General features: G+C 42.8%; 1 protein-coding gene across 5 annotated transcripts in view; it reads right to left on the bottom strand.

Moving 5' to 3' along the window:
* Window positions 1-18,051, bottom strand: part of birc6 (baculoviral IAP repeat containing 6) — a 110,020-nt gene extending 91,969 nt beyond the window's left edge. For all 5 annotated transcript variants that reach the window (XM_070840542.1, XM_070840544.1, XM_070840545.1 and 2 more), the window contains exons 1-12: window positions 17,651-18,051; window positions 11,986-12,167; window positions 10,502-10,639; window positions 7,204-7,397; window positions 6,962-7,073; window positions 6,428-6,510; window positions 6,123-6,348; window positions 5,825-5,994; window positions 3,959-4,017; window positions 2,154-3,806; window positions 1,083-1,232; window positions 756-981 (exon numbers count right to left, since the gene is read on the bottom strand). In XM_070840542.1, coding sequence (XP_070696643.1) covers window positions 756-981; window positions 1,083-1,232; window positions 2,154-3,806; window positions 3,959-4,017; window positions 5,825-5,994; window positions 6,123-6,348; window positions 6,428-6,510; window positions 6,962-7,073; window positions 7,204-7,397; window positions 10,502-10,639; window positions 11,986-12,167; window positions 17,651-17,861 — 3,404 coding nt within the window. In that variant the 5' untranslated portion in view covers window positions 17,862-18,051. The remainder of the gene's footprint in view (window positions 1-755; window positions 982-1,082; window positions 1,233-2,153; window positions 3,807-3,958; window positions 4,018-5,824; window positions 5,995-6,122; window positions 6,349-6,427; window positions 6,511-6,961; window positions 7,074-7,203; window positions 7,398-10,501; window positions 10,640-11,985; window positions 12,168-17,650) is intronic.
* Window positions 18,052-18,557: the final 506 nt, after the last annotated feature.

Consider the following 18,557-nt stretch of genomic DNA (forward strand, 5'->3'; position numbering starts at 1 on the left):
ACAGATGGTCCATATTGCCACTAGACATGTCAAACCACAACCGAGATGTGCACATGCACAAGATGCTGTACCTATTCCACTCACTCCCTGTCATGGTTCCTTTAGAATTTAGTGAATGGATTAGGATGACCTTGAGGTACTATGTGTGGATCAGTTAGAGGGCCCCTGATGCTAGTGGGAAGTATTTGAAGGAATGCAATTTAATTTACCTGCAGTCTATAGTGGTTAAATACCAAAAGCAGGATTACAATCTCAATAAATCCCACCAATGAACCAAGTTAGCCCTTAGACATGCAAAACTTGATTTCAACACGAGAGGCATTCAAGAACACTACATGATGGCTTAGGACATATAGTTTACACATTGGGCACATGAAGGGCCAACAGTTTGCTGTACTATAACGGGTGCTAATGGCTTTTATGCACTTTTAAAATGCATACATAAGAAAGATTTCCCCAAATATATCCCCAGATATTAGATTGAATAAGTAAAGAAATGTTAAAGCAGGAGAAAAGTACCCCTAATCAGGACGATATATTCATTGGTACACATGAGATAGATTATTGCATTTTAATTCCAGGCTATAGGTCAAAATAATCTGAAAGGTTGTTCAAGCAGGTGTATTACTTTTCCATCCACTGTATCTGATGTAACTCATTACATATGGCATTGAAAGACCCTGTTCCTGTACAAGTATGTTGCCATGCCGGCCCACTTGTTTTGCCTGAAAATGTAAAGAAAAAATATAAGCAACCTATCACTCTGAAGCTTCCAGGTGCGGGTGTGTTGGGCTGCATCTCCGTGGTGCTGCTGATGAAGATGCTGTGGGTGCCGGCGCTGCTGCTGCTCTTGCTGCACCTCCACCCAGCACGGTGGCACTGTGGCCGAGAAACGGGGGGTCAGTGTCTCGAAGCGCGTCAGCTCAACCAGCGACATCAAGCTCTCCGTGGTCAGCGGTTGGTCCACCAGGAGGTCCACTCCTGCACAAAGGGTTAACAGTATATCACAGGGAGGCCAAAGAACTGAATACTGATGTGTGTCTGTCCAGTGTGGCCAATGAATGATGGAGGGCCTGCTCTACCTGTGATCCCAGGGCTAGAGGGGTTGGAGGAGGGCTTGGCCCCCTCGAGCAGCAGTTCAGCCCCTTTAGAAAGGGGGCCATCAATAAACATGTCTCCATCATCTATATCGTCACACACACCTCCAATTTGAAGGAAATGAAGTTCTCCACCTTCAGAGGAGAGGAGAAACATAACATAATCCACACGTGATCCAAATTCTTACACTGGTTTTTCAGAGCTAAATTCAGCTTATTTATCTTTACAGCACCTGCAGTGAATTATACAAACTCATTTGGCAGTTTAGTTGTGCAACTGAACTTTTTATAGGTCCATATAAAGACATTTTTGGTAAATTGATAATGTTTCTAATGTCTTGAAATGTTTTCTTCACTCTGTCTCTTTACTCTATGTTTTGTTTGTATTGTCTTGCAAACTGTTTTTGAGCCACACAAAAGGTTTAAATTTTACAGCAGAAACTGTAAACTTGGTTAGTTTTTAATGGCAAGACCAGGGTTGTAAAAGTCCTGTAATATTCAAGGAGAATTCTTGTTCCATGGGAACAAGAATTTATTGGAATTATTTGGTTTATTTGCTCAGGCTCTATTTAAACTTTGAATGAGTCGAATCATTTACACTGTTGCGTTAGCCATAGCAGAATTACAAAACTCATAAGAAGACAACTGATCCTACAAACAACACTGTATAGTGTGAGTATCAAAGCCTGATACACCTTCTTCCTCTGTTAAGATCTACATCTTCAGACGGACTGAGACGCTTTGGTGCTGTGGGATAGCTAGGGAAGTCAGAAAGTACAGAGATGAACTAACACATCGTTAGTTTTGGTCTTTTCATCGAATCACTGACAAAAGGAGAAATACAGACACCTGCCTTATTCTAAATTATTCTTTTAACAGGAAGCCCCCAAAAAGTTTGTCAATGAACAGGCCTTACTATTACTGAACACCTGTGAGTTAAACACATGCACCACTTCAATCTACATTAAAAAAAACAGACAAAGCAAACAAGTCTTCATCAGCGTGAGTTAAACCCATCCCAGTAGGACACCCCAGGCCCACGAAGGAAAGACTCACCTTTGGTACAGGCACAAAGGCGGTCGGTCCCAGAGCAATAGGTCACTGAGACAAAGGGGTCCGTCTCCTCTGCTGACCCCTCCTTCTTAGGCGGCTCCACCTTGGCCAGGACCTCCAACGTGGACAGGTCCAGTATCATAATGTACCCAACCCGTGTGGTCACCACCAGGTGGCCCAGGCCTGCCACCTCTAACCGCTTGCACTCTTTGTGGCCCGAGGCAGAGGTGGAGGGGCCGGTGACGGTAGCACTGCTGCAGGTTGTGGCTGCTCCACATGCAGTCCCAGTTCCAGAACCAGCAGAGCACACCGGTCCCATTCCAAATGCAGATGAGCCATTTTTTGAGCCAGAGGGAAGAGCCTCCTCAGGAGCCTCTTCACTGTCATCCTCCCTGCTATCAAGCACATCTGGGGGAAGCAATATATGAGAGGTAATGGCATCACAAGGGTCCCAGATCTGCTGCACCTTGATGGGTTCCTCGTCCAAGGTGACAATACGGGTGGAGTAGTTGAGCTTGTAGAGTGCAAGATAGCCTCCGCTCCCACCAGTCATGGATCGCTGCTGCTGCGGCTGGTCTACTGGGGGAAGGATGAGGGGCGGCGACCCCCCTGGGTGATGGCCTTCCACTCCATTGGCCACTGGAAGTAGAGGGTCTCCTTTACGCTGGCTGCAAAGGGCAGAGTGCAAGCGGTTAAGATTGTTGAGAGCCTCTACTTGGTTTGTAGCGCTCAAGGATTCAGTGCTGCAAGGCTGCAGGCCGACCAGAAGGTGCACACCGTCCCAGCAGGGTGTGATAGAATCCACATAAAGATTCTCCTCCTCCAGCTGTTTAGGCAGCCTCAAACACTGCACCAGTGCTCCGGGACGAGGCGGGGTGGAGACAGTCGCAGCAGCCAGTGTGCTCCATTTGTCCACATGCCCATCTAACCCTGCCAGATTCGTCGCTGCATCAGCAAACTGCTGAATGTAAGTTATGGGGGGATCCTGAAGAAGAAGCTGCTCATGTGTGTCAAACTCCATCTCTATAATCTGTGGCACAGTAAAGCCCTCCTCGTGGAGCCCCTTGCTCATTAAGTTGTTCATCTGAGCAAACACCTGTCCTGGGGACTTGTCATCCACCTCTCTGATACTATACAGCAGTAACACAGGTATAGTCCTGCGCACAGCCGGCAGAGAAGAGGGGCTTGGAGGTTGGGAACCAGCCAGGTTAGAGAAGCCCTGCTCCTGGGCTGCTGTCTGGGGGTTGCAGGTCTCTATCTCCATGGGGCCCTGATCCTGTAGAGGCCCTGGTTGGAAGGGCTCAGGGCCCTGAGTCCTAAGGGGACCATCTGTTGTCCTGTGTGTTGTAGCTGAGGCTGTGGGTGGGGGTACAGCCATGGGGGTGCTGGATGCTGAGCAATAGCTGAGTAGACCTCCAGCCAGAAGGCAGGGAAAGGGAATGTTGTGGTGGTCAGGGACCTTGTCCTTTGCTTTGGCCTGGCTGTGGGCCTTGGCTTGGTTAAGCGAGGGGTTAGCACCCAGCTCCTCCAGGTCCTTGACCGTGTCCTCCAGGACACTGGCCACCACCTCCCACTGGAGCTTCTCTGGCTGCTGGAGCACACTCAGCGCCGTCACCCCTAGACTCACATCCATGCTCTCCCACTGGGACTGCTGGCCTGGGACAGAAGCAAAAGAAGGGGTGTTACGTTTTTATGTCCATAGATGGAATACGCTATTTTAACAAAATGATGAGAATAAGAGATTTGTATCCACAGATGAGATTCATCCAGCTCTTAGAAATTACAAAGACAGTGAAGAGTTTTCATACCTGTTACTGACTCTGATCGGGAATGCTCATCACTGTCTGAGTCCTCCAACTGGTCATCACTGTAGGAGAAAAAGTGATTAAAAACATGAGTTGTGACTCATGTAAGTAAATGGTAAATGGACTGCATTGCACAGCCTCGCTCTAGGTGATTTGACCACGCTTTAACACTACATTCACACGACCTGAGAGGAATCTGAAGCTCATGTGTTTAATTTATTTTACTGTTTTCAATACGCCGTTTCACAGAGAAGGAAATATCCCAAATATGAGGTACTGCTCTTACTGAATTGTCACCTTTGACGCGAGTGACAAGTTATTCACCAGCTAGTTAGAGATGATTAACAACAATAATGTAATGACTATGCAAAAAACAAAAGCTCCAGTTGCCTGGCAACAAGCATAGATTCCTGGGCGTTACTGATCTTGGCCAAGAAATGAATGAATGCCAACACATAACCACCCCCGTAAAGCAGTAATATTAAGTCTTAACACTGAAGTTTTAGATATCATTTGTTAATTAGGGAGCTAGTTGGGAAGTTCAGTAGCTGTTAAACAAATAACTAAATAAACTTTTGGTTCTGTTCCATTCATTTGCAGCTTTGAGTTCATTTTGATGGATAAAGTTACTGCTGATACTCGTTATCGCTTAACTGCTGCTCCCAGATTAAAAAAAAGCAAAATCTCAGTGTAGCACGTTATTTACTGGTTTGTGAGGAAAAGGAAGAAAAAAAGACAGAACACATAACGTCACTGTTGGGTGTGGTTACAGGTTCTGACTGCGACTAACCACACTCAGCTGGCTGTGTTCTTACACTGTCTATGAGAAGTGAATGACGTCACCAACTTGTTTGTGGACTGCTGTTTTGACCGTCTCTGATTGGTGCAGTTTCGGCGTGACTAGCATATGACTGGTTGCTCACAAGGTAGTCCCTAAAGCATGCCCTGCTTTAGCATCTATTTTACTCTAAATGGAACCATAATTAATACAATGAACATCATGCTGTGTTGAAGGAGTCTTGAAACTAGCAACTGAGACCATAAATTATTAGGAAAATGTTTACTTAGGAAATATACTAAATGAGAGTTACAGTCATTTTCTCATAGATTTCCTCACAATTACACTACCCGCCTCTGCTGGTCTTTAAAAAGAAAATACAGACTTAAGGCACTTCAGGATTAGTTTCACTTTTCAGACCAGGAAGTTTCATCCACGTAGTTTATACAGTCTATGGGTGCGGTTCAAACTGAAACTTTTAACCAGAGAGGACAGCGATTTGTCGTGGTTGTGCTTGTTAAACTTTTTTGCATTATTTAGTAGGGATGGGTCATCATGCCACAAGTAATGCATGTTTCAGCCATAAAAGCAAAAAAATGGCAGAAATTTGAAGGAGTGATGCCTACTGTATCTAGAAGCAGTGGTGGTGTGAGTTTTTTATCGAATGGTATTTTGGCTTGAAATGCACATCCCTATTATTTAGTGTTCTAGAGTTTAAATGGAGGTACATACAATAGCAGTTGTAAACAGAGCGCAGATCAGTGGATAACACTGCAGATGGAGGCCAAACGTCAACATATATCAATCAATCTTTATCTATATAGCACCAACTCATAACAAATGCTATCTCAAGACACTTTCCTTAAAGAGTAGGTCTAGACTAAACTCTTAAATCAAGAGATACCCAACGATTCAGGAGTTAAAATCAAGGATTCGAGAATCCCCATATGAGCAGCATCAGGCATATAAAACTCAAAATGCACAGGCTACTCAGACGCACAGTGAGACAAAATCTATTTTACACTGTGTATATGCTTATAAGAGTTGATGTTAGTGTATACGTGTGTATGTTATATGAGTGTGTGTTTCACCTGTCTCCCTCTAGCTTGGGCAGATCAGAGCAAGAGGACGACTCCTCGAGCCAGGCCAAAGTTGGTCTCCGAGACTCGGTCAGTGTCTGCTGGCTTTGCTCACCACCACACAAGATCAGCTGCCTCAGGATGGCCGGGTCATACGGATTGATGTCAAACTTCAAGTGCACCTGTTTGAACACAAGCACACACTCTTTAATCTGGGATCAATATCAACATTTACTGTCTCACAGCAGCACCTTTAAAAGTAAAGCACAAGACATCCTGTCTCATGCGCTCATGAGTTTGATTCTCTGACCTTCATCATTTTGGAGACATCCCAGATGCAGATCTTGCCCCTCTTGGTGGCAGCAGCTAGGAACTGCGGGCAGCTGCCAAAACCGTAGCAGGCGATCTTGTCCGAACTATCAGGGCTATTTGGAAACTGGGCGGGGCTGGTTGCCAAAGTCACTGACAGCGGGACATTCTGTGTGTGCTCGCCCTTCACAAATGGACAGTTGGGAGAATGTCTCTCATGTTCGGACCTGGAGAGCAGTGGAGCAATGTTAGGCTTCACTAATACATCACAGTGGCTACAGTAATGCATTGTCGTTATCTGCTCACCACGGCTCATCTGTAGGTTCCCAGCAGACCAGACACACACTGCAGGTGAAGCACATGGCTCTGTCGTCCCCTGTTGAGGCAGGCTGTGGAAAGACGGAGGGATCAATAAAGCTCTGAAACACTTTCACAGCTGCAGTTCATTTTTATTCTGGAGAATCCTGAGTTGAACATCACATGTTAAAACACAGTAAACGTAACCAGTATTGATGTTGCATTATTGTACATTATAAGTTGTTGCTAATGGCAACAATGTTCCTTTGTATAGACACTGATGCCTCTGAAGCTTACTATGTTACTTTAGGATGTTGGCATTACATCAAAGCACATGAATTTTAACAGGAGTTATTTCCATGGTTACATTGTGTTCCATATTTCTGCCTCCAAGTGAATAACCTATCAATTAGCACCAACATGCTGTATTGTGAAGCCCTTTGACTGCGTGCAGATGTTGTGAATGTGCATGAGAGTAATCAGAGATGTAAACTGAGTCTATGCCGACAGACTAATGTGTTCCTGAGTTCTCTCAGAACCTACCTGGTGGTAAAACCCTGCTTGGGCCATAGGATCAGGCTGAGCCCACCTGTACCCAGCATGTGGCCACGATGTAAATGTCTCCCTCCTGTTGGCCTCGCTATACATCAAAGATCTGTGGAGGACATTACAGAAACGTGTATACAATGAGTTTCCTATATTCTGGTCTGGATTGCATCATTTGTACAAAAATCTTGGTATGTTTAAATGTTCAGTGGTGTGATTACTCAAAACAAAGTGCTCACCTATCTACAGAGCGCCCAGGGCCCACCCCGAGCTCAGGCCTGGCGCTTGACAAGAGGTAGGACAGCCTGTCCATGATGGATGAGGCCACAGACAAGGCAGCTACGTTCTGGGTGATCTTCTTTAGCTCGTTGACAATGGCGCTGGCCACAAGCTTTAGCACGTGGTGGGGAAGATGGAAGGTCACTGTCGCCCACTGAAAGTAGGAAGAGAGAGAAGAGAGGTGAATGTTAAGGGTTATGATAAAAAAAGAAGTTCAGAAAGACATTTCAGTACATGATGACAACTTATTGTTGTCATTATACAGTAATGCTGCTGCAAGACGAAAACACATTTAAAACTCTTTCACACATTCACACAAGTGCTAGCATCTGAGAACTGCTGCTGTCTGCTGGCATTTTTGTATCGATACAAAATCATGTCCAAATGACAAAGTAAAATGAACTCTGTAACGTTGCTCATTTCTTCATTGTTGTGCATTCACCAACATATCTAAGAATGAAAGAATTTACTGTATCAACAGTCCATTTGGCAAATATTCTGTTTAAAACTACAGAACATTACCACACAAGAATAATGCTAGTTTGACACAGATTTCAAGCTTACACGCTTGGACAACAGTCAGCAAAATGTCTTATGAAAACATGAGTCAGCAGCTCCATGATGAAGGTATTTACTCCATTCACCAGCCTACGTCTGTGTACTACAGACTCCATATCTTGTGGGGCACAGTGCTAAAAGGGAGGTCAGCCAGGTTGTTTTTCACAAATGAAACCTGGGGTTGGCTCAGAAGTCAACAACGACCCTGGGGAGACACGGAGACTGGCTGTTTGGGAAGCCAGTGGTAATACAGGTGATTTGCTGTAGAAGTAACTTTGCTAGGTGGAAGGCATCCTTGGTTGAGTCCGATACTGACTCAGATATTGCATGGATGATCAGATTATACACAGAATGAGTCAGATAGTGAAGCACTGGAGCCTCCTCACTGCCATGTTTCCTTGGTCAAGGACAAAGACTGAAGGTCTCTCTAGATGAATAAATGTTGATGGGGCCAGCTGCAGGCGGGAAGGCTTGGCTGGACATTTACTTACTCTGTACCAGCTACACAAAGATGGAATTAACATTTATCTTGTCATGTGACTCTAGATTAATATGCAGCTGGCATATATGCACTACTCACATCATCAGGTTAGTTTGTTTCAGTGTCGCTTCAGAGCGCAGCCTTGTTTCATTGGACTGACAAGGTCACCTACACAATTACAGAGGTAACTAGCCAGGACCCTGATAGGAGGGGATGCAGGGTGAGCTGGTTCTTTTTCTGTGCCTGATTTTACCAACACAGAATAATATACATAAAACTGAAGAGGTGATGAGAAAGGTTGACTTTTTTATGCTAAATGATTTTTAGAATTTAACAAGTAGAAAAGTGAATTCAGTAGAGTGCAAATCTCCATCAGGCGATCTCAGCTACGCCCAACCAAAACCTCACCTAACCCGTACCCACTGTGAGCTTTACAAGACTGATGCCGCTTATTTAAATTCTGTTGTTTTAATCTTTCTTTATTCTAACCTTTGGTCCTCCTGCCATGTCTGCAATTATACACTCAAGCTGTATACACTGAATTCTGCAACCGTTTCAAAAAAACAGGACAACACATATCCATGTAGGTGCAGTTTCTTTTTCTGTCCCTCTCAACATTCTCTTCCTTAAAATAAAAGACTGCATGCTTATTTGGTCAATGTCTAAGTACACTGTACAGTACACTGTACAACCTCCTCAAGTTTCTCACAGGCTGAAGAGAGCGCTTCATTAGATCCTCAAAAAGCAACTCAACTGTACAACATCTCCTTGGATCTGTGGTTTAACAGATTACAATGTTTTATGTAGTAACACATCAGTCAGCAAACGACAACGGCAGCAAACACAGTCACTGCCTCATTAGTGCCATCTGGTGCAAGTTGTAGACTAAGTGTTGTACAAGTGAGTAGTGAGATATCAAGGCTAGAGTGAGTAAAAACAATGTTTCAGATCCATGTTTGTACAGCTGCTGAGATCTGCACCTCCACTGCTGTACATACTCACAACACTTGGACAAACTGACACACACTGGGAAGATTATACCAAGAAACTACACTGACAGCTTTCTTATTGTACTGGAGGTGTGCTACCAGCGTTCTATGTAACAGTGCTTTAGAGGGTAGCGTGAGCACAGCACAGCACAGCACAGCACAGCACAGCACAGCACAGCACAGCACAGCACAGCACTAGTGTTTTCATTAGGTAGCCAGAAGAGAGCCTCCTTATCCTGGTGAAACAGAGGCAGAGCAGCCACAGTGGCTCGGCCTATGAGGCTTGTTTGCTTGCCTGACACAAGTAAAATGCCACGTCAGGCAAGTTGTGTTAGTATGAACTACAGGAGCTCAGAGAAGAGGTGGCAATTTCATACCATAACTACCCAAGTTAAGTGAAAATCAGTTTTCATTTTTTAAACATCCTCTTAAACCATGAACCAAATTAAATGATAAAATTGATTTATTGCACAGCTCTAAGTGAAAATGTATTTATTTATTACATATTTATTTTCCGGTGTTTGTTTGCAGGCGAAATATATTTATGACCCTCTCACCCGACAGGGCAAGTGAAAATAACACTGATGCCTGTTCTATCTACTGTAGTCATAGCATGCTATGCTAACCTGACCACAAAACAGGTATTTGTTGAATGTCATGACATCACATTTAATGTTAACTTTTTCCCACGCTAATCACAGCATGAACATTTGGAAGTGTCACATCTCTTGAATGTACTTGCATTTGAACTTGTGCTTCATCCCCTTTATTTAATGAACTAATACACATAATACCACAGAAACTGTAAAGAAAATGTAATCCAAAATCATGACAAAACACTGTCTGTAAAATGAGCATATGATGACAATAATCAAATAGGAGCTTATTTCCTGTATGCTATTGCTGTGGAATGCAATAGATGATACAGGTGTTCATGTTATTGTGTCCACCCTACGGTAGCTTTAGGTCTGAGTTCTTTAGCAATAAGACAAACCTACAGTGAATGCTGCTCCTACAGTATTTTGCTCAAATGCAGCTACAGTAGTAACAGCACTGAAGGAGAACACACGAAGGCATAGGAACAAGCATAATGAGTTAGTCCAAAGAGCTCGCTATGGTGGTGAAGCATTTTTAGTTTTTCCTCTCACAAGATCTTTTCATGTGGAGTCCCAAATGCTGCAACACCATACAGGAAAAGGACAGCACCTTTTGAGAGGGGGTCAGACTAACCTTGGCCACTTTGTGATTGGCTGCCGTCTCATGTGAGGTATTCTTCAGGCCTTCTTTGAGCTGGGTGATGAAGAGTTCATAGCCCTCCGTGCTGGACACATCAATCTTTTCCTGACAGGCTGACAACATCTGCTGAGCCTGAAAAGACACAAACACACACACATATATCTTGGTTACACTAATAACGTTAGTGTGACATTGCTACTGCCTTCATAACAGAATGGTTTTATGGGTTATTAAGCCATTGCATGCCTGATAAGGTGACTAGTCACACATCAGTCAGTAGATGCAGTCAAACTAAACCTGTGAGCCACTGAACAACTTGCTGCCTTTACTTGTAAATACCTTTGTTGGAACCTGACTTATGTAGCAAAGCAGCGTGGTAGACAACTCTGAGTGGTTTGATAGTTGATCTGTCCATAAGACCAGTCAAAGTGCATGGCCAAGGTGTTCATGTCCATGTTCTACAGGACCATCTACTGAAGTACAGTAGGGTCAAACTGTCAGCAAAACATATTGTTCCAAACAGATTCTCCATCAGTTGAACTCATATGTTGACTGAAGAGATGTATTCAGGAATTGTTGAATTCCTGAATCGTTGGGTCTCTCTCTTAATTAAAGAGTTTGGTCTAGACCTGCTCTTTATGGAAAGAGTCTGGAGATAACGCTGTTATAAAATGGCGCTATATAAATAAAGATTGATTGATTGATGGATGTCAAGAGCTGATCCTTAGAATCAGTATCAGGGACGATCTGGGCAGCGAGGATAAAATTGACCTAAATCCGACTCTTTATAGCCCTTTCCGTGCTTGTATGGGTTTTCTCCGGGTACTTTGGCTTGCTCCCAGTCCAAAGACATGCAGGTTAGGGTAAGTGGTGACTCATAGTGCCCATAGGTGTGAATTTGAGTGTGAGTGGCTGTCTGTCTCTGTGTGTTGACCCTGTGATTGACTGGTGACCAGTCCAGGGTGTGCTCAGGTTGTCGTCCAATGTCAGCTGGCACTGGTGTGTGCAACAATTAAGGATAAGCGGTATAGATAACTGATGGATGACTTGGCCACTCTGAGCGCTTCTTTTTGAAAATCTAAAAGATCAAAAATAACCACAGTCATAACCACTCAAAAATGAAGCTTGGCACCATTACTGCTTTAATGCTGGGCACTACACTTTTCTGAACCTTTACATTCCTCGTGTATCTATCGAGTGGTTGAGTGTGACGAAGGCTTGTGTGATCCTAAAGTAATCTGAGGGAGCAGTTATACAACAAATGTAGCCTACTGAGCAACTGTTGTTTTTTAGGTTTTAACAAGCCTCTCATATACTCAGAATGAGCAGTTCATTCCAACTGAGGGCTAATAGTGTGACCATAGAACAAAAGGCTTAGTGTATACACCGACCCAGACTAAATATCAGGTGACAACAGCCACCTCTGGAAGTGCTTCCTGGTGTCTCTCTGAACGGTAACAGATGCAGGCGTCTCTTACCTCTGTGACCGGCAGCTCCAGCTGAACCATATCCTCAGGCTTGGCCACTGGAGGCTGGAGAGCTGTGTCCAGGAGCAGGATGCCATTCAGGTCCTTCCTGCATCCCACTGCATAGTCGTCCACAAAAAGCACCTTATCCACTGCGGGAAAGTACTGACACCGGACACGACCACCAGGTTTAGCTGTGGAACAGAGGACAGAACATCATGTCAGGAGGTTTGAAGGAGAGAGGTCCAAAGTTATTATCAGAAAATACCAGCATGTTGGTCACAGTAGTGGAGTGGAAGATGAGATAATAACTAAGGATCGGCCATGATTTTTGAATATTCATTAAATTATTTAAAAAATAATCTTGAAAAAACAATATTTTCCTCCATTTTCAACGTCGCATGTTAGTACGCCCGTCATGGCTGAGCCAGGCCACAAGATGTGGGCACAAACAGTCTCAGACTGTTTTAGCTGTTTGGGTAGCCCGAGTCCCATTTCATCCAGCCCATCTTCCCACGACCGGAGATTAAGTACAAGCTGTGTTAGTTTAGCTCTAGTCACGGCTCTCTCACCTCCCTGGGCGAAACAAATGGCCAATAGTAGTAGCAAACACCCACTGGGGGTGGGCAGGTGGTCTGGATAACTGGACATATCTACTATTTATGAAACTTAAGACGCTGTATTATCTAATGATTATTTATTGATGGATACAAACATGAAACACATTCATCAGATTTTCTAAATTACACAAATTCTGCTCTTTACCAGTGTGGAATTGAAAACACAGACTTAAGCCAGCAAGTTTTTGCTTCTTCACAGCATTGCCTCTGGGCTATACGTTACAATAAGCAGTGCTGAATGGCTTCATTATTATACAAGATGTGCTTATTTAAGTGTCATAATTTGAACAACATTAGGATTGTACTTGAGCTTAAAATTCCTTTAAACTGCCCTGAATACAACTTATTAAGATCTCTCACTTTGGTTTCATTTCAGTTATCCATTCATTCAATCATTTGCACATGATGCAAATGGTAAATTCCCCCAGGTTGCGAACCCTGCCATCATTTAAACACATTCACACACCAAAGCAGTGCTTCACAAGGGTCAGTGTCTTGCCCAAGGGCACTTCAACACCGCAGACTGGAGGAGCCGGGGATCAAACCGCCGATCTTTGGTGGACGACCAAAACCATTGTTAGCAAGCTTGCTAATTTTCAAATGCAGTCCTGAGGGAAGGTGTTCTGAAACCTGTTTGTTTGTCTATTATCAACACAAAAACTATAAGCTGTTTAAAAGCTTTTGACAAAAAAGACTAAAATCGGACAGTTAATCTGTGCCTCATCTGTGCTCTTACTACACTCTGGCACTGGCATTTAAACAATGAACACAGCATCTTTCAAAATGTAAAAGGTCCTTATTAAGTTCATTATCTCTCATTACTGTTCTATTGACATGTTTATATGCCCTCAGTGATGAACAGACAACACTGTCATTCGGCCAGACTAGAGGCCAGACTGAGTCACTTGGCCTACGTCACCTACGGAACATCGTCTGCAGGTAAACGTGACTGGCCACATTCTGACATTTAACAAAACAAACTGGTGCCCGGTAGGTCACAATGTTAAACCAAAGCTGTCCAATCAGAAGCGTACATGGTGTGAACAATCTGAATCTGACTGAATGCAGTATACAAGTATGAACATAACTGAAATGATCTTGGCTTTAGTTCACTGGTTGACTGAGACACTGTGATGCTGCTGTCACCTCACAGCCTTCTGGTCAATAAGAGGGGCAAAGAATTAGAATCTAATATTTCTTGTTAGCTAATTTGTTTAAACCTAACAATTACTGACAATAACAATTACTCTGGTTCTTTTGTTTGACTGTTCACGTTTTTAAATTTGGCCAATATTAGATTCCAAGTGTGAACTGGTCCCAGTGTTTCAATGGTTTCACAGAGACAGATCTCATCCAAAATTTGAAGAGGTGGGGGCTTCTTCTACCTACATCTGACAGCGCCTCTCCACAAGACTCTCATGGCAAAACTCGCTACTCAGGTGATCCACCTCCCCGATACACATATGAGCAAAAACATTGGGGCCACTTTTGCCCACCGTCTGAATGTACTTAACAATAATTAATGAGGCTGATTTTTTCTCCTGACATTTACAGAAACTTTTCACTTGGAGGCAACAGAAAAAAATGTAGGAATACATTTGTTTCACTATGTTGAGCCAAAATAAGTGTTTGCAGCATTATAGTTGCAGTAACTTGTGATCATCTCCATCAGTGATTTTTGTTATGTTTAAAAAAGAAGAGGTTTGGTGATAAATGAGTGCAGGTGCTAAAACAGCCGTGCTTTTATGTCTGCATCTGCTGCAAACATCACACTTATGAGACTGAGAAAGTGCACCTTGATGCATAGCAATAAAATACTGCCTGAAAAAGATCAGTTTGTTGGTATCGGCAAAAAAAATTGTAATGACTTGAATCTTTTTTTCATGTAGAGAGCAAGAGTCCAATTGCCTAAAATCACAATAATATATAACATATATATATATATATATATATATATATATATATATATATATATATATATATATATATATATATATATATATAACATATATATATATATATATATATATATATATATATATATATATATATATATATATATATATATATAACATATATATATATATATATATATATATATATATATATATATATATATATATATTTTCATATGTCATATTTTTGTGTCAATCATTGTGAGTAGTGTGAATCTTGCCACACAAAAACTACTTGAGGACTGTGAGGACCTTATAAAAAAAGTCATAATATGCAACTGCTCGTTATACTGGGTGCACCTCAGGGTGGGGTGTGATGTTAAGACATAGTTTATCATGAGATGACAGAAAAATGCATACATATTTCATATGAAGTTCTATCATTAACTTTGTTTTGTCACAAATCACACTCTTTACAGCAACATTTTGCATTATTCCACATGGCACAGATGCACAATGTACAAAAACAAACATGGAGCAAAGTAAGCGTGGCACATGTTACATGCTTGACTTAAAATTTACACAAAGGTGAAACATTGGTCCAGTATATAATTCCACATGTAATAAGAAACAGGCCTTCCATGTGGTCATTTTTAAACTATTAATTCACTGACTTTACAGAAAAAGGGTTATGTCATGCTGTATATCGTCATCTAGATATAAAATGACCTCCGTCAGGATTTGAGATTTTGGTCATATCACACAGCCCTACTTAAGGGGACTCAGAACCCCACATGCACTGACAAAAATACATACTGAGGACATAACCTCAGATCTTTCCTCAGTGGTCGCTGTGGCCTTGGGAACCACAGGGACTGTCACACTGCCATCATCATATAGTCATATTCAGCACACTGTGACATTGTCAGAGAAAAACACATCAACAATCTTGCATGTAAACGCCCCCAAGATCATCATTAAGAGAAAAGAGGAAATGTAAAAAAAAATCATCCATCTTTACATTCCAGTTGTTGGTTCAGAGGCACTGAGTTGGTCGGAGATCTGTGATTAAGAACTCATAGCCTATGCGATATTATAATATGTATGAAAGCCAACTTAGTCAGCATCTTGAGATCAGTGTCCAGTCCTCAGCCAAATTTACAGGACCAAAAGTAAATGAAAACTAAAGCAAAACAAGATTTCAGGTATGCAAAGCCAGATATATATTACAATATGTAAATTAATAGTCAGATAATAAAAGCTTATTATATTGAATTAACATTCAGTTACTCATGTCTGCACACTTGGTGTTGGACTGAGCGAACACTGATTTAGTGTGTTAGTTGCACTGCTTTCTGAGCATGCTTAGTAGGGGAGCTGCAGCAGTCACATTCATCTGACAGCAAACTTCACTGTTTGACAGGTTTCCATCTGTTGGGTTATTTAGGAGCATGAACCTGGTGGACGTAGCAGAAATGCATTTGGGGTAAATATGATTTTTCACAGGAAAAAAAACACAAAATGCAAATTTAAAAAAAAACATTCAAACATTATGTCAGGCCTTTTCCATTCTAGCTGTGGTTTTGTTGACATCTGATAGAGAGTCTCACAACACCGGACAGTAAAGGTGCTGCTCCTGTTGTTGAAACAGATTTGGATGTGACATAACTGTCCATCGTGGGACTCAGATGGGCTCAATCTCCTATCTGTCATGACCACCAGATGCAACACCTGACACCAACACTGACTTCAACTGGAATTAAATCAGACTTAAAATAAAGTAAACTGACAGTCATTGAGGATGTAAGACCATTTGTTTAATATCCACCACAAAAACAGCATACTCATGAGAAACATTTGATACATTTTAGCTATTTGCAGCAGACTTCTAGGTAATCCATCAACCATAGTCCAGCTCCTTAAAGTTCCACTCCCCAAAAAAGGCTTTAAGTTCAGGTCATCTGGAACACTGTAGGCTGCAGCCCATCAGACACACTGACCAGAAGAGCTCTACCATCAAACCGTGTGTAGAGACAATGTTGACAGTCAACACCTCACTGACACAAAGTGGAGTGGTGAAGTGAAGGTGGTCTTATTCCCCTTCCAAACATGATTCTACATCACAGTAAATGCTTTAAAAGGAAACAGATCCTAGAAAACAATTATTTTGCCTTAATCTTTACTTTAACTCAACAGTATGTCAGGTCGACAGCTCCTCCAGAAACACTGGCATCCATCAGAAGATTAGCATAGTTTAAGATGTAAACAATGGTAACAATAGACCACCATCCACAGGACACCCACACCAAGGGTGTCCATGCATTTCCCTTTCAAACCCTCCCAAACGGTAAACATACCGAGAGGAGACTCTGCATGCAGACAGGACATTTCCTGTCAGGACAGTGTGACAGGACACCGTGTGCCGACATGTAACACCAAAAAGACCACAAGTGTCGGGCTGGTTAATTGTGTGAATGAGCAAAGTTAGGCCTGCGGGCAAATATGGCCCCATTGCACCAACACTACAGCATCAAGTCAGTTTACTTTCAGTATCACAGCGATGCCTCCAAATGACTGACAGTGCGCACGATAGGCTGCAAAGTTAAGCAGCTAATGAACCGCTAGCTAGCTTAGTGGCTAACAGTGACTCCCATGAACACTCTGTACTACCTCTAATTAGGTAATACTAGATGTACTACTTCAGGTGTGCAGCACATGAATTGTACTTTTATCGACATATCGTGACAGATCACTAGAATGACAGAAGCTGACATAGACGGGTGACCGGCTAACGTTAACTGTTAGCATTGTGCTAAGTTAAATAGCTAGACATTAGCCTGCATGGTAGATTTGTCATGTTGCAAATGTGGTAAACAGTAGCAAACACTGGCGATCGAGAAGCACTCATTTGAATCTGACCACATCCAGTTCAACGTCCAAAGGTTGTGTGTTTGCAGAAGCACGCTAAACGGGTCCTTTAGGCGAATAATCTAACGTTAACTAGGCCCAAAGAGAACTGCCTGGGACAGCTAACGCTAGCTAGCTTAGGTTAACGTTCCAGCTCATCCTGTGTCGTGTTGAGTGTCTGTTGACAATCAGTGGCCGGTTTGTCAGGACTGAAGCTGTCGGTGTCAGGGCTCGGCAGAGGGCACCGGTGCTTACCGTGCAGCGCTGACGCCTGGAGAATGGCCCCCGAAGTGCCGTCAATTACTTTGATACTGCCGCGGCTGGTGACAGCCAAGATAGCGTTGAGGGCCGGGTGGTATGAAAGGCTTCGCAGGCCCTCCTCGTCGCAACGCAGGCAACCGTCTCTCAGTACAATCCAGTCTGAGGAGGTGGACGAGCCGGAGCCCGGCGAGGCCGCGGCCGCCATCTTTCCTTATTTTTCCCTTCCCTTCCCTTCTGGGGTTTGTGAGGATCCGATGACACACGTAATACTGCTAAATCTATAAAAGTAACTCCGAACTATCACTCCTCTGCCACTGCTGACTCCTTCTGCGGCTTCTTCTCCTCCGCCCGTCACCGCAGCAGTGGCTATTCACCATCAGCACTGAGGAACTCCAGGCTGGCTCTCTGTCAGTTACACGGTAGGCAAACGGAGCTAGCGTAGCCCTGCGTCACCTCTCGCGATGACACTGACTGCAAGCGAGAACAACAGATGGGCGAAATAACAGGAACACCAGAATTACAGCTGTGCAACAGAGTGGAAGAAGTGTCAGATGAGGTACTGATCATATTAGCAGAGAAACATTCGAGAAATAGCCAGGTATAGAAATGAATAATTAATTAATATTTAATTGTGATAACTCATTGTTAAATGATCATTTTATATTGGAAACTCTTATACAATCACAAGTTCACCCCACAAAATACACCAATACAGAATAATAGATCTATTACGGTAAATAAAAGAAGATAAAATAAATAGGTGAATAAAAAGATCGTTGTATTACAAGGAATGGGAATGGAGAAAAGAAGTTACAGTACTTAGGCCTAGTTGATAGTGGTGGCTGTGTCACACAAATAGCCTACAAATACAAATTACATGGTAATTAGTAGCATGTTCCAT

Source organism: Pempheris klunzingeri, chromosome 12, assembly GCF_042242105.1.
Source record: "Pempheris klunzingeri isolate RE-2024b chromosome 12, fPemKlu1.hap1, whole genome shotgun sequence".
Lineage (NCBI taxonomy): Eukaryota > Metazoa > Chordata > Actinopteri > Acropomatiformes > Pempheridae > Pempheris > Pempheris klunzingeri.